We start from the raw sequence: 16,456 nt of genomic DNA, 5'->3' as shown, positions 1-16,456 counted from the left end.
CACTGATAACAAGGTAGAGAAGGTGCCTGCTTTTATGGACTTTAAAGTCCATAAGCCAGAAAATTTTCAGTAATGTCACATAAAGTGATTGGATGTCTACTTTAGATTGGATAAGTCCGGACAGATGTGAGGAGGTGATACTTAACTTGAAGACTGAATATAAGATGTTAGCTATTTTTTAAAAAAGATTTATTTATTCATTTGAGAGAGAGAGCAAGAGAGAGCATGTATGCATGAGCTGGAGGAGGGGCAGAGGGAGAATCCTCAAGCAGAATGTGGGGCTTGATTCCAGGACTGGGAGATCATGACCTGAGTGGAAATCAAGAGCAGAATGCCCAATCTACTGAGCCACTCAGGTCCACCTATTTAAAGACAGAGGAAAAAGCATGCCCAGCAGAGGGAACAGTTAGGTACAAAGGCTGTAAGGCTGGAACGACCTAGTGTGTTTGAGAAATAGAAAGAAAGCTAGATTTTTAATGGGTAAGGGGGGAGAATGATAACGAGATAAGATCAGAGAGTCAGTCATGGGTAGAATGGAGTCAGGCATCTGTAAGCCAGGGAAGAAGTTTAGATTCTATTTTAACTGAGATAGGAGGTTACTGAGTGGTTAAGCAGAGTAGAATATGATTTTTTTTTTTTTTAAGATTTATTTATTTGAGAGAGAGAGAGAGAGAGAGCACAAGCAGGGGGAGCTGCAGGGGGAGAGGGAGAAGCAGATGCCCCAGTGAGCAGAGAGCCTGACACGGGACTCAATCCCAGGACTGTGGGATTATGACCTTAGCGGAAGGCAGACACTTAAACAGCTGAGCCACCCAGGCACCCCTGATCTAACTTATTTTTTAAAAGCATACTCTAGTTGCTCTGTGGAGAATGGTGGGACGGGGAGAGAGCAGGAGCTGGATGCAAGTGCAGAAGCAAGGAGACCAGTTTAATAACCTCTCATAATTTGTTGCCAAGGAAGGAATGGATGTTTGTAGCTTGGACTTGGATGCTTAAGAAGGGAAGGAGAAAAGTAGCTATATAGTAGGGTATGTTTTGTAGGCAGAATCTTTGGAATTTATTGAGGGAAAGATAAAGCCCATATTTTGTTTGGCTTGAGCAACTGAATGGATGGTGGTGCTATTGAGGCCAGGGTGAGTGTAAAATTTTAGTCATTTTAACCAGTTAGGTATGCATTTGTAGATAATGGTCAAACCTAAGAGTCTGGAGCTCAGGGGGAAAGATGGGACTTGAAGTATAGATTCTCTCTTGTATCTACTCTCTCTTGCCTGTTTTTAAATTGTGCAAATCATCTGTGATACATGTTTTCTTTTAGAAACCTCACAAATACATATAAAACTAAAGATCCCCATGACCACCTTCTGTACATATTCTTCTCCTCCACAAAAGTAACCACTGTGACCAGTTTCAGATGTATACCTTTTTTGCATTAATTTATGGGTACCTATAGGAATATATAATTTTTGTCCGCAGTATATAATTTTTGTTTGCAAAAAATACACCATATTGTATATATTTTGTAACTTAAATGTTCTTGTAATCATTTAGCTTCATTCATTAATAAGTTACTTGTTTCAGTGGCTGCATAGTATTCTGTTCTATGGTACGAATATGTGATTTAACTGGTTGCCAATATATATTAGTTGGTTTCTTTAGGTTTTCTTTTTTATTATTATATGTATGGTTATTTTAATTTTTCTTAATTTAAAATACTTGATATATAAAAGTAATATGTATAAGTTCATCAATTATTAAAATTACCAGCATGTTTTTACAGAGCATCTGTTACTACTACGGTGATTCCCTGTAATTATCTGGGGGAGAATCACTGTTCCTAAAAATGTATTCTGTACTTCCATGAGTCTTTTCTATATGAAGTTAATTTGAGTTTTTAAAATATATTTTATTTCTGTAGAGACCTTAAGTTTATTTTCTTCTCAACTTTGTAATTTTAACTTAGAATAATTAATGTATGCCATACCATTAAGAAGGATATTTCCCCAGCAATAAATTGTTGATATAGATCAGCAACTAGAATGGTAGTGTATCATGCATAATAAGATTAGCACCCAGATATTGGACTTCACTTGTTGTCTCTTGATTCACTTGTCTTGATGTCATAGTACTGTTAACATACATCCTTTGGGCATTGAGGACAAGGTAATAACTACATAGAATGTTGCAATGATGTCTTGGAGGATTTTTTGTATTACAAGCACTTTGAATCAGAAGAGTAGCGGGGAAGGGCAGAGGGAGATGCAGGCTTCCCGCTGAGCGAGGAGTCGGACTTGGGTCTTGATCCCAGGATAGTGGGATCATGACCTGAGCCGGAGGCAGATGCTTAGCTGACAGAGCCACTGAGGCATCCCAGGGTTTAAACACTTTCCATCCTGATTGTGTTCATAATAGGCACTGAATCTAGACACAAGGTAGAAACAGGGAGACTGGTTGGTAATTAAGTAATTTAGGAGGGAAGCATAATCCAGGAAGAAAAGTCAGGCTGTCAGAGACCACTATGAACAGATTGATGGTAGAGTTGGTGAGAAAAGGTTGGATTCTGGATATGTTCGGCAGAGACTGTTGAATTGCTGACAGATAGGAAGGAAATAAAAAAGGCGGGGTGGAGGTTTTTAGCCCGAGTGTATGAAAGGATGGAATTGCTATCAGCAGTTTAGTTTGATGTGTTTGATGTGAAATTTGGCGGGGTGTTGGGGGGATGTTTTTTTAGATACCCAAGTGAACTTATTTGGAGTTTAGGAATGACATCTGGGATAGAAATACAAAGTTGGGACTCACTGGTATATAGATGACATTTAAGGCCATAATACTGGATGATATCCTTGAGGAAATGAGTGTAGAGAAGTTAAGAGGGAACCAGGAACTGAGCCCTAGGGCACTCCAACATTAAGAGAGGGGAGAAAACAGGAGTGATTTTCAAAGGAGCCTAGAACAATCAGTGAGGTAGGACATAAACCTAGAGAACGAGTCTTCGGAATTCAAGGAAAGAATGTAAACGATGGAAGAAGGAATGAAAAGCAATGTCATTTTGTTGATAGTTTAGACAGGATGAATACTAGAATTGGAAATTTTATTTAGCAGTGTTGAGGCTACCATTATTGTGTCGTCTTTGGTGAGACGTGGAAATAGTCTGGTTAGCACTATACATATTTTTTATATGGGATCTTTTGATGTTTACAGTGTCTCCTTTTCCATGCTCAGATTTGCCGTCCTATTGGTGGTATGTCTGGCAGTGGATCACAGCTTGGTTCAATGGGTAGCCTGACCATGAAATCACAACTTCAGATCACTGGTAAGTCTTAAAAAGATCTACATCTATACTTTTTTACCACAAGATAAAAATAATCTTAAGAAAATCTTCAGTGGCTTTTTTAGGTGTTGAATTAATATTTGCTTGGTGAATGAAGAATGTTTAGTCGTATAAAAATTATGTTTTTATTTCAGAATATTCTTGGGCATTTTGCAGGTTTTGTTTTTTCTCTCCTATTAAACATTGGTGTCTGGTCAGTTGCTATTGTTTTTTGTTTTGTATTAATGGCCTTGAGAGGTAACTCACATAGCACACAGTTTACTCATTTAGAGGATCATTGTTGATCATTGTCCTTAGTATGCTCATTTTGTTGTATAACTGCCACCACAGTCAATTACTGGAGGACTTCCCATGTCTCTTAGCCACCCTCAGCCCTAGGCAGACACTTCCTGTCTGTAGATTTGCCTATTCTGGATCTCTCATATAAATGGAACCGTAAAATGTATGGCTTTTTGTTTATGACTTTTTCCTCTTAGCATGTTTTCAGTGTTCATCTGTATTGTAGCATGCATTAGTAGTTCATTTCTTTTTATTGCCAAATAATATTGCAGATATGAACATACTATATTTTATTTATCCATTTATCAATTGGTATATGTTTGGGTTGTTTCTACTCTTTAGCTATTGTGAATAATGCTGTGAACATTTATGTTCAAGTTTTTGTGAAAACTTTTTGTGAAATTTTGTCTTTTCAGTTCTCTTGAGTATATACCTACAAGGAGTCACTGGGTCATATAGTATATGTGTTTCACTTTGTGAGGAATAACTCCGAAGTATTTTTCAAAGCATCCACACCATTTATATTCCCATTAGCCCTGTATGAGGGTTTCACTTTCTCCACATCCTTGCCATCGCTTGTTGTCTGTCTTTTTGATTATAGACATCCTAGTGAGTATAAAATGGTATGTCATTGTGGGTTTGATATGCATTTCTCCGGTGGTTAATGACGTTGAACATCTTTTCATGAGCTTATTGGCCATTTATATATTTTTTTGGAGAAATGTCTGTTTAAATCCTTTGGTTGCTATTATTACTTAACTAATCTCTCTCTCTCTCTCTAACCATACTAACCAAGTATATCGCTTTCATATTAGTATTCCTAATGCTCTGATATGCCATTTGTTAGATTATATTCCTGCTCAGAAACGGTTAGTGCTTCTATTTGGCTATAGTATAGAATTTCTGTAGCCTGGGCTAAGAGCTTTAACAGTCTGGCACCATGTGGTCTCTTTGTAGGTATTTATAAATGAATTATTTGGTGAGTCACTGCAGTTTTTCCGGACATGCATGTGTCTGTATCACACAGTGAAACCTTGGCCTTTATCCTTTTAATGGCATTTATTTCTTATAGAACAATTATTCTTTGTATAGTATTTCAGCTTTTAAAAAATTTTTTATTTATTTTAGAGAGCATATGAGTGGGTAGGGGGGTGTGGCAAGCAGAAGGGAAAGAATCTCAAGCAGATTCCATGCAAGCACAGAACCCAACAAAGGGCTCAATCCCAAGACGCTGAGTTCATGACCCAAGCTGAAACCAAGAGTTGGATGCTTAACTGACTTGAGCCACCCAGCCACCCTAGTATTTTAGCTTTTATTATACCTGTCTTTTTTTTTTTTTTTTTTTTAAGATTTTATTTATTTATTTGACAGACAGAGATCACAAGTAGGCAGAGAGGCAGGCAGAGAGAGAGAGGAAGGGAAGCAGGCGCCCTGCTGAGCAAAGAGCCCGATGCGGGGCTCGATCCCAGGACCCTGGGATCATGACCTGAGCCGAAGGCAGCGGCTTTAACCCACTGAGCCACCCAGGCGCCCCACCTGTCTTTTTTTTTTTAATAAAGATTTTATTTATTTCTTTATTTATTTTTAAACATTTTATTTCTTTACTTGGGGGAGAGAGAGAGAGAGAGCACATGAGCACAAGCAGGGGAAGCAGCTGGCAGAGGGAGAGGGAGAAGCAGGTTCCCCACTGACCAGAGAGCCTGACGTGGGGCTCAGTCCCAGGACCCTGGGATCATGACCTGAACCGGAGGTAGCTGCTCAACCAGTTGAGCTATCCAGGTGCCCCAAGTTTTTATTTATTTGAGAGAGAGAGAAAGAGCACAAGCAGGGTGAGGGGCAGAGAGAGAAGCAGTCTCCCTGCTGAGCAGGGAGCCAGATTCAGGCCTTGATCCTGGGATCCACCTCTGGATTGTGAATATTGGGCCACAAATCATATCCTTATTATCTTTCTCAAAACCTAAAAGTGAATAATATAAGAACACTTTCGTAAGGTGACAGCATCTTAGAATTTATTTGGGGGGATTCCTTCACTGTAGTGTCTTTCCTTAGCGATGTCTGATTCTCAGTGAAAGGTATTAATATTTCTTTGTTAAGCAAGATTCTGATTGTTTTCCGGTGCTCCCCATCCTGAAGCTAGCCTGAGTAGCTGATTTAAATTGAGCCCGCTTCTTATTATTTTTCTTTTTTGGGGCAGATTAATGTTGAAACCTTTGATTGGAATGATCTTTAAAAAAAAAGTCTTTACCTTTTCAGGTTACATGAGTAATGCTCATGTTTTTTAGTTTTACAAACTCAGTAAAATAATAGTCAGGGGTCTTATTTATCATCTTAGTCCTCAGAGATGATATTGTTACTTCTTTAGATTTCAGTGTATGCTCCTTTTGAATTTTTCTTTGCATACGGCTTATCATATTTGCTATCATCATCATTATCATAGTAGGAAGAATATTTAATAAATGCCTGAATACACCTCATGAAGACAAAATTCTTGGCATTTATAAGGTTTTAATCTTGGGTCTATATTTTCTGAGAATGCACAAATACAAGGCAAAAGCAGTTTAATATAAACAAAGAATGATAAAAATTATATATTTGGCAAATATATCATTAGATATGAGACAAATGGAGGGGATAAGATTATAAAGAGTAATGTGCCAAGTTGAATAAATCAACTGTGCTTCATAATTGTTTACTTCTTTGCTTTTGATGCTAGAAACCTTAGAACTAAGTTTTTTTGCACAGATCCCTTTAATGACATTATAATTTTTATTCTATGTAAATGGATCAGTTATAGTATTGTTTTGTTTTGTTTTTGGTAAGCTGCCTCAACATCTTTCTAGAATCAAGAAGGGCATAAATATTCAAGTGTAAAAAATAAATGCCATGGTATATGGTAATGTCAAGAAGAGATAACAACTTTGGTCAGGAAAGAGAGATCAGTATTTGACCAGAGTTGCTGTGAAAGGAGTCCGTGCTAAAACATTGTTACTATTTAAATGCAGGAGGTTATTTTTTAAAAATGGAGGGGAGTAGAAGGGATCTTTTTAGGAGATAATATGGCAAGAGGCACAAAGCAGGGAAATACACAAGACTTCACCAGTGCCCCTAAAAGCCACTGCTCCTGAGTGGGGAACCATGAGAATTTAATGGGGAGTGGTTCCTCTCCTTAAGGTGTGTGTTAGGGCTACAAAAAAAATCATGTTTGGAAGACAGGGAGAGTAATTGGGGCTTTTAACAAAGAGTAATCAATTGTGTTTGTGTTTTAGAAGGTTGCCGTGAAAGACTGATTAAGAGTTGAGTGTCATAGTTAAAATCCTATTCTGTGGTTCTGCTCTAGTTTCTTGTCCTTTTTTTTTTTTTTAAATTTTATTTATTTATTTGTCAGAGAGCATCATCAGGGGAGCAGCAGCCAGAGGGAGAAGCACGCTCCCCACTGAGCAAGGAGCGTGATGTGGCACTTGGTCCCAGGACCCTGGGATTGTGACCTGAGCTGAAGGCAGACACTTAACTGACTGAGCCACCCAGGCATCCCCTTCCTTTTTTTTTTTTTAAGTGGGCTCCACTACTACTATGGAGCCCAACGCAGCTCTTGAACTCATGACCCTGAGATCAAAACCTGAGTTGAGATCAAGAGTCTGATGCTTAACCAACTGAGTCACCCATGTGCCTGTGTCTTTTTCTTTTTTTTAAATCCAGGTATTTCAGCAGCATTTATTGAAGAGACTGATTTTTCTCCATTGAGTATTCTTGGCTCTTGTCAAATATCAGTTGACCTTATATGTTTGTGTTTATTTCTGGGCTCTCAATTCTGTTCCATGGGTCTGTTTGTCAGTTTTTATGTCAGTACCATATCATTTTGATTACTATCGCTTTATTTTTTTTTTAAGATGTACTTTTTATTTATTTGAGAGAGAGAGAGAACATGCACATGGGGGCGGGGAAGGGCAGAGGGAGAGAGAAACCTAAGCAGACTCTGCGCTGAGTGCAGAGCCCACCACAGGGCTCAGTCTCATAACTCTTGAGTTCGTGACCTGAGCTGAAACCAAGAATCAGTTGCTTAACCAACTGTGCTACCCAGCCGCCCCAGTTACTGTAGGTTTATAGGATAGCTTGAAATTAGGAAGTATGATGCCTCCTTCTTTGTTCTTTCTCAGGATTTCTTTCGATATTCAGGGTCTTTTGTAGTTCCATATAAATTTTAGGAGTGTTTTTTCTATGTTCATCAAAAATGCTACTAGAGGGGCGCCTGGATGGCTCAGTGGGTTGAGGCCTCTGCCTTCGGCTCAGGTCATGATCTCAGGGTCCTGGGATCGAGCCCCGCATTGGGCTCTGTGCTCATCAGGGAGCCTGCTTCCTCCTTTCTATCTGCCTGCCTCTCTGACTACTTGTGATCTCTGTCTGTCAAATAAATAAAATCTTTTTTAAAAAAATGCTTCTAGAATCTTGATAGGTAGTGCACTGAATCTGCAGATGGCTTCTTACTTTTACTATTTTCTTACCTCTTTCAAATTTCTTTTTTTAATTTTTTTTTTTTTTAAGTAGTCTCCACGCCCAACATGGGGCTTGAACTCATGACCTGACATCAAGAGTCGTATGCTCTACCAACTGAGCCAAACAGGGGCCCCTATTTTTAACCTCCTCTATCATACATGCAGACATACATAAATTCCTGTTAATCATTTATTTGCAATATATATTTGCTAATTGGTCATCCTCACCTGATTGAGGGCAAGTAGAAAATTTATTTCAGAGAAATGACTTTTGTAAGCTGTAGCAACATAGAGGTTTAAAAATTCATAGTGCTGTTGTTAACTGGATTATTTAGAGAACTCGGATGTAAGTTTTAATTTCACTGAATTTTTTATAAGAGTATCAAAGGAGAGGCAGTGTCAGCTTTCCTTTTCAGCATTTACATAGAATAAAAAAGTATAATATTGATGCATTACTAACACTTACTTTGTTTTAAAGATTTATTTATTTGAGAGAGAGAGGAAGGCAGGTGGCAAAGGGAAATGGAGAAAGAGAATCTCAAGCAGACTCCCTGCTGAGCACAGAGCCTGATTCCATCACCCGAGCAGAAATCAAGAGTGGGATGCTTAACTGACTGAGCCACCCAAATGCCCTGCATTAGTAACACTTTCTGTAACTTGAATCTAATGTATGGAAATATCCTGAGTAGCCATTTAGCTGTTCAAGTTTGAGTTGAGTAAGAAAGATTGTCTTTCATACTACTCTTTCATGTGGATCTAGATAATTCGTTGAGGTAGTTGCTTTGGGAACTTCTGTTAGCTTTAATCATCTGTTCACATTTTAATTGAATATTGAATGTCTCTGTACTGTTCTTTGTATTGGTCAGTAGCTTTCCTGTGTAATTTATCAGATGTAAAAATTATAGCAGGAAATAATAAATACTTTCAAATGCTTTGACTGTTGTGCCATTAAAGCTTCTACACTTAAACTCTTGGGGAAGTCATCTAACCCACAACCCCTAGTTTTAGTTATGAAATCTATATAGACTAATGACTCCCATCTTCAGGGGAGTTAATGGCCCTGGATTTTAGTCTTGGTTCTGATACTTAATAGTTTTATAACCTTGTGCATGTCACTAATATCTCTGAGCCTCTTTTCTTAGCTGTGAACTGAGGATGTTAACATCTTTGTCACATGATTGTTGGGAGACAGTGTATATGAGTTGGAAAACTCTAAAACACTGTGTAAGTATAGATTATTCTCTTTCCCCTGATTCCTTATTTCTTTCTCCTTCTAGTATTACTCATCTAATTTAATATCTTAACAGCAACCCAAGCTTAAAATTTTTAATAAAGTTCGTTGATTATTTTACATTATCTTTATCATCCTAATTTTCCTTTTTTTTTTTTTTTAAGATTTTTTATTTATTTGAGAGAGAGCACAAGCAAATGAGAGCACGAGCAGGGGAGAAGGTCAGAGGGAGAGGGAGAAGCAGACTCCCCACTAAGCAGGGAGCCCAATTCAGTGCTCCATCCCAAGATCCCAGGATCATGACCTGAGCTGAAGGCAGATGCTTAACTGACTGAGTCACCCAGGCACCCTTCATTCTAATTTTAAGTTTAAAAGAACGAATGGCAAGAATGACAGTGTTTGTAAAAGATCATTGATGTTTATGTAAAAGTTTAATTTATGGGCGGAATGGAAGTGTTAACATTGTTATGAGGAGGCTAACTGGTGGATCACATATTTAAAATTTTCTTTACCTCTTTGTCCTGTATCCTTCACATTCCTGTCACATTCCTGTCATCAGATTCTGCTGATTTTTACAATTAGATTTTTTGGGTCATCTGCTCTTTTTTCCTGTAATCATATGTCCTGGTCCCTTAATTGTACATAAGTCTGTTTTCTTATGTCCTTCCATCTCTTTAGCCATTTTCTGTTTATGTTTTACGCATAACCTCAGGTATTCTGAACTCACCTGTGTTTTTTATGTGATGCTTGTTGTGTGCTAGCATTATATAATGTGGGCAAAATAAGTAACTTTGTTATTTCCTAGAACTTTCTTTCCTCAGTCTTTACTTAGAACCGATCATTTGAAGAAGAAAAAGCATCTTGATTTTATTATTAATTGGAATAAAATAATACTGCACTTTACCAAATTTACTAGAAGACTGTAATCTCTGATTGCTTAAATAGTAGGAATGCCCTTTTTCCTTGAATTTGAAGTTCAGAGTTTATATAAAATTCTTTCTAGTCAACACATATTTCTGCCACAGAGGTCTTTTGTGGCTTGTCATAACTCTGACCACAAAGTTAGCCCTTGCTTAACTGGTTTTATTTCTTATTAAGCTCATACTGCTAATTTACTGGGTCTCAGCACCCTTACTTGTTTTACCTTGTTCACTGATTAGGTTGGGATAAGCTAAGGATTCACTTTAATTTCTTTATATTTAAGTTGTTAGGGTGCCTGGGTAGTGCATTTGGGTAAGTGTCTGATGCTTGATTTCAGCTCAGGTCGTGATCTCGAGCCCTGTATCAGGCTCCATGCTTAGCGGGGAGTCTGCTTGGGACTCTCTCTCCCTCTCCTTCTGCTGCACCCCCCCCCCCAAAAAAAAAAATAAGTCTTTTAAAAAAAATAATAAATTGTCAAAGTTTTTTGTACTGGAGAGTTAGGATGAAGAACCAAAATCATGTCAAAGCATTGACTTTCAGAAAGGATCAAAAGAACATTAATATAAATTTTAAAATTTTTAAAAAGTTTTTTATTTGAGTAATCTCTGTACCCCATGTAGGCCTTGAACTCATGACCCTGAGATCAAGAGTTGCATGCTCTTCTGACTGAGCCAGCCAGGTGCCCCAGAAGAACATTAATATATGCCATGAAACTATATACAGTAGATACTGTATGTGTGTATGTAACAATAAAGCAGGGAAACTTGTTTTCTACCATGACTAATCATTGGGTTCAACAGATATGTCAAATGTCTCTTATGTTTAAATTACTAAATGCTATATAAAGACTGTCTACATCCTTGTCATGACAGGGATTACAGTGTTAGTTAAACTAAAAACCAGTAAACTTAATAAAAGCTAAGGCAGAATGAAGAGCTGTAGGAACCATACATAAATATGAAAATGCAGAGGAAACGTTGAGACAGTAGCAATTTAACTTCTTAGGTTTAAAGAAGCATTGAATCAGGTCACTTGTTTCTCAAGAAGTAGGATTTTATTAGGTAGGAAAGGAAGAAGGATCATTGTGAGTGGAACTTCCAGAGTAGCATATGAAAATACATAGCCCTTGTGAGGGACAGCAAACAGCTAAGGGTGGTTAGAATGCCAGGGGGCTGGGTGGGATTTGGTATAGGAGGAAGCTGAAAAGGTACATAACAATGTAAAATACCCCAGAGTTTAAATTTCATTTTTCAGGTATTAGAGAAGTATTTGAAAAGTATTTACATGATCATATCTGTTTTAGGAAGATAATTATAGAAGATGTGAGGTTAAAAATGAAAAATTATTAGAGATCTTTGCATTAGCCTGTGTAACAGCTGATACTGACAATTTTTTGGTTCCCTGTCATACAGTTGACTGTTTTTATTCTTCTTATTTACTCTAGGAATTTAAATTTCCGGAAATAGTAAGTGATCTATTTCCTAATACTAGGACTATAACAAAAAAGGTTTTATGCATTCTAAACTGAGTTTTGGGGGTGGCTGGATGGCTCAGTCAGTTAACTGTTTGCCTTTAGCTCAGGTCATGATCTCAGGGTCCTGGCATCAAGCCCCACATCAGGCTCCCTGCTCAGTGGAGAGTCTGCTTCTCCCTCTCTCTCTCTCCCTCCACCCCACTTGTGCTCTCTCTCTCTCTCTCTCTCTCTGTCTCAAATAAATAAATAAATAAATAAACAAATAAACTGGGATTTGAGCACTTAATTTCTCTTGTTCAGGCTTCACAAGTGACCCTTGGGCAAACTCTTAAGTTCTTTTGAGTTTGTCTTTTTATGTGTAAAAATTAAGATGATAGTATCTATCTCACAGACTAGTCTTGATTATTGAAATGACAATGTTTTAAGTCTAGACACATAGCAAACACTGACAGTTGGTGTTAGTTTCCTTTACCCTTCTTATTTTCCCATTTAAAGTTTCCTAAAATGGTTCTATTGGGGTTGGATGGGATTATGTGGCAAAACAACTTCCAAAAGTTTGAATCCTTTTTATCCCCCAAGATTTTATTTATTTGACAGAGAGTGAGCATGCACACACACAAGCAGGGAGAGCTGCAGGCAGAGGGAGAGGGAGAGGGAGAAGTAGACTCCCTGCCCAGCGGAGAGCCTGATGTGGGGCTCTATTCCAGGGCTTTGGAATCATGACCTCAGCTGAAGGCAGGTGCTTAACTGACCGAGCCACCCAGGTGCCCTAAAAAACCACTGAGGGCGGATCATTTCCTTCCTGTCCGGCCTGCATTGCTTTGGTTAATTAGTTTTAGAGGAACGCAAGAGCCCCTGAAATACAATGGTGGGCCTTGCATAATTGTTTAGGCTGTTTCACCTTTTCTCAGACCAGAAATATATTAAAAACAAGGGTTTTATTATATTTTTTCTGTGGCAATCCTGTGATTGAATTTTGTTCTGTATTAAGTACTAGAGCTTTATAGTACATATTAATCAGAGATAGGTCTTGTCCCCACTTGAGTATTTTCCGTTCTGAAAAAGACTTCTTAGTGTTTATACTTGGATGTCTCACACAAATCTCAAATTTTATATGTTCAGTACAGTACTCTTGATTTCTTCTTGCCCATGCCACTCCCCTCAAACTTGTTTCCCAGATCTTTTCCATCTTATTAAATGATACTATCTTCCATTCCGTTAATCATGCTGGAAACCTGAGAGTTACCCTTGCTGCTTCTTTTCTCCAACTTCCTCATGTAATCTAATCCTATTGGTTCTCCTTAAAAAATACTTATCCTCCATGAACATATCCATGTTCACCACCAGATCACTGTCATTTCTTGATTAGATGGCTCTAGTAGTCTCTTAACTCCTACTTTTGTTTCCCTTTCATTTTCCCCACAGCAGTGGAATGATCTTTGAGTTTTAGTCTGATCACTGCTGTATTCTCAGTGCCCCAGATAGTACCTGATATATGTAGTAGGCACTTAGTAAATTTGTTGAATAGCACTCTTTTACTTAAAATTCTTCACTGGCTCCTTATTGCCTACTTCAGTAATATCTCTTACAGCTCTTTTTCTTTGTTGACAGATACTTTTTTTGATACTGCATATTGATTTCAAATCTCATTGAACTTTATTACACCAAGTATTCTAAAATACCGATGGAGCTCTAATTTATAGAATGTGAATACATTGTTGGAGTACTAACCCTGTAGCTGGCTTGCATGCTATCAAAAAAAGGCATGTAAGTACCAAAGGGCAGAAGTCTTTGGTACTTGTGATGTCAGGAGATTCATGGCTGCTACCTGGGACTGGACTTGTAGGATGCCCAGACTGTCTGTACTTTGAACTATATATTGATCTTCTTGGGTAGCTGCTCTACAGATGACTCTAACAACTCCAAGGGTCGCTTTACCTTGATAGGTACTGGCATTCTCTGTGCTTTGCAAGGGAATATTTCCATGGCTGTGATCACCTCATTTATGGGGGAGCAATTTCTCATTTGTGGGAACCATGGGGTACTCTGCTGAATACATATCTACTTGTTACATCTTCCAAGGGGCTTGGACAAGGTTATTTTTTGGCAAAAGTGACTAACTCAAGGATGAAAATGATGGAGTCAGTATCTTAATTAAGATGCATTTTGTAGGAAGCTCTTGCTAATATGAGATATAGGAGATGCTAAAAATAATCCTACTTTGTAACTCTCTTCCTTTGGTGGCTTTCCGACATGCTTAGAATAAAATCCAAATTCCTTATCTGGGCCTACAAAGTTAAATGTGATCTCACCTCATACTTCCCTCTTTGCTATATTTTCCTCAGATATGCCAAGTTGTGGGGTTTTTTTTTTTTTTTTTTTTTTTTGCTTCTCTCTAGAATGCTCTTCCCATTTCTCATGGCTAATTCCCTGTATTTAGATGTTTGCTCAAAATGCTTCCTCAGAGGCCTTCCTTACTACCAGGTCATATTCTGCCACAGGAGCCTGTTTTTCAGCATACGGACTTCCTCTAGCTAGGATATTATCTCCCTGAGAGCCAGAGGCTTTTCTGTATTGTAAACCGCTCTATTTATAGTTAGAGCAATATCTGGTACATGGTAAGCGTTCAAATATTTGTTAACCAGGTTTGTTGCTGTACTTTCCAATTGACATGAGAGTTCTGAGACTGTTGATACCGACATTGGAGGTATATTAATAGTAATTTGGATGCATTATATGGGGGAAGGACTATGTTTATTTACTAGGTTGGGAGGAAATACAAAGGTCATTACTTAATGAAATTAGTAAATATTCTAGAGCAAAACTGCCTCTCTGAGTAAAAGTAATAATGTTCTGTGTAACCTTTATGAAATTAAGTTGATTTGAAGGACGAACTAACATCTTGAATATTTAAATATTTTCCCTTTTCTTTTGCCTAGTCATTTCAGCAAAACTTAAAGAAAATAAAAAGAATTGGTTTGGACCAAGTCCTTATGTGGAAGTCACAGTAGATGGACAGTCAAAGAAGACAGAAAAATGCAACAATACGAACAGTCCCAAATGGAAGCAACCCCTTACAGTGTAGGTTTGAAAGTATTTTCTATAGTATATTTCGTTTAGTAGGTGAACAGAAACGAAGCTTTAAAAATTTCTCGCTTGTTTTCTTTGCTCCTCCTCCTCTTTCACTTTTTTTTTTCTTTCTCCCCTATTCCTAGGACTACTTTCTTTAGTCCCCTTTTGTTTCTCTTTAGATATTTCTTTCTCCAATCTCTCCTTTATCTTCTGTAGGTTAGTTGATGATGGTATCATTACTGCTGCTGAACAGTATCTGGAGAGCCCATGGTCATGGGCCTAGAAAGATTCTTATCAGCTCTTACCTTAATTTAGAGCTATGAGTAGTAGCTCACTTAATTCTCATTTATTTATTTATTTGAGGGAGTGAGAAAGAGAGAACTCGTATGAGGGGGTGAAGGGGTAGGCGGGGTGGTCGAGGCGGGCAGAGGGAGAGGGAGACCAGACTCCCTGCTGAAGAGGGAGCCTGAGGCAGGGCTGGATCCCAGCACCCTGGGATCATGTCCTGAGCTGAAGGCAGACGCTTAATCGACTGAGCCACCCAGGTGTCCCACTCACTTTATTTTTTAGTTTAATTTTTAAAAAATAGTTTTCTTTTGTGTTTTTAATTACAGTGCCCACACAGAACCTACATGGGAGTTTTCTTCCTTTAAAAAAATTACAAACTTTATTCTATAACTGTTTTTATACTTTACATAGTATGGTTATCTCTCTAGCTGTATATATAGAGATCTAACATACATTATATAGTTCTATAATATTCCATAATAAGAATGGACTGTCATTTATTTTACTAGTTCTCTATTATCACTTGGTTTCTAATGTTGTGTTATTACACAGCATCGCAGTATACATCATGTGCCTGTGTCTGTAATTTGGTGCTGTTATCTGTAGAATGAATTCACGGAAGTAGCAGATAGCTCAGTTTTTAACACTTACTGACAGAGCCCCATGTGTTGGTGTTGAATACTCACTGAATAGAATTACAGATTAATTTTAATGTTTTTACTAAAATGGAAGAAAATGTGATTTAACAACAAATGGACTTCAAAAGAATAATAGCATATTTCGTTTGGGTACCAACTATATTAAAATGTAGTTCAAAATATAATTGGTTGTTACACATCAAATACACAGAAATTGTTTTTTATTACCTAACGTTTGGAATTCTTGCATTTTTTTCCCTTAGAGAAGTAAACCAGTGACTAAAGAAAAGTTTTATTTCTAAACGGTGAGATAAGATATTTGAAACTATATGCTCTTCACACAGTACACACTTATGTGTATAGTATTTATTCCTAATAAATTACAAAACAAATTGGATATACCTAAATTGTTCTTTAACTTTTGGATTTCTAGGGTATCTTTTTTTTTCTTTTCAGCATAACAGAATTCATTGTTTATGCACCAGACCCAGTGCTCCATGCAATACGTGCCCTACATAATATCTTGATATACTTTATGATGATTTTGAGCAAATGAATGAAATTTAAGAAGTATCATTCTGATGGCTCTCATTTGTATTAATTTCAACAAAGTTTCTTAGACTTTGTTTTTAATTAATGATGGGTTAGAGATTGTCTCTAAATTTTAAATTATGTGAGTAAAATTTTTTTTAAAAAAGCAAATAAAATCTATTAAAGTTCACAGCCTCCATAATG

The 16,456-nt window shown here is 37.5% G+C and overlaps 1 protein-coding gene across 5 annotated transcripts in view; it reads left to right on the top strand.

Moving 5' to 3' along the window:
* The window catches only part of LOC111141415 (itchy E3 ubiquitin protein ligase), a 140,575-nt gene that overhangs the window by 48,602 nt on the left and 75,517 nt on the right, over positions 1–16,456 (top strand). For 4 of the 5 annotated variants that reach the window (XM_022493948.1, XM_022493945.1, XM_022493949.1 and 1 more), the window contains exons 1-2: positions 3,222–3,310; positions 14,663–14,804. In XM_022493948.1, the coding sequence (XP_022349656.1) occupies positions 3,241–3,310; positions 14,663–14,804 (212 nt within the window). In that variant the 5' untranslated portion in view covers positions 3,222–3,240. Of the gene's footprint in view, positions 1–3,221; positions 3,311–14,662; positions 14,805–16,456 lie in introns of those variants that run through there. The other variant, XM_022493946.1, reaches the window with a different exon arrangement.

The sequence above is a fragment of the Enhydra lutris genome, unplaced genomic scaffold, assembly GCF_002288905.1.
Source record: "Enhydra lutris kenyoni isolate GAN:26980312 unplaced genomic scaffold, ASM228890v2 scaffoldscaffold6, whole genome shotgun sequence".
Lineage (NCBI taxonomy): Eukaryota > Metazoa > Chordata > Mammalia > Carnivora > Mustelidae > Enhydra > Enhydra lutris.
The sequence above is the reverse complement of the archived record's forward strand: the minus strand, read 5'-3'. Positions and strand labels throughout refer to the sequence as shown.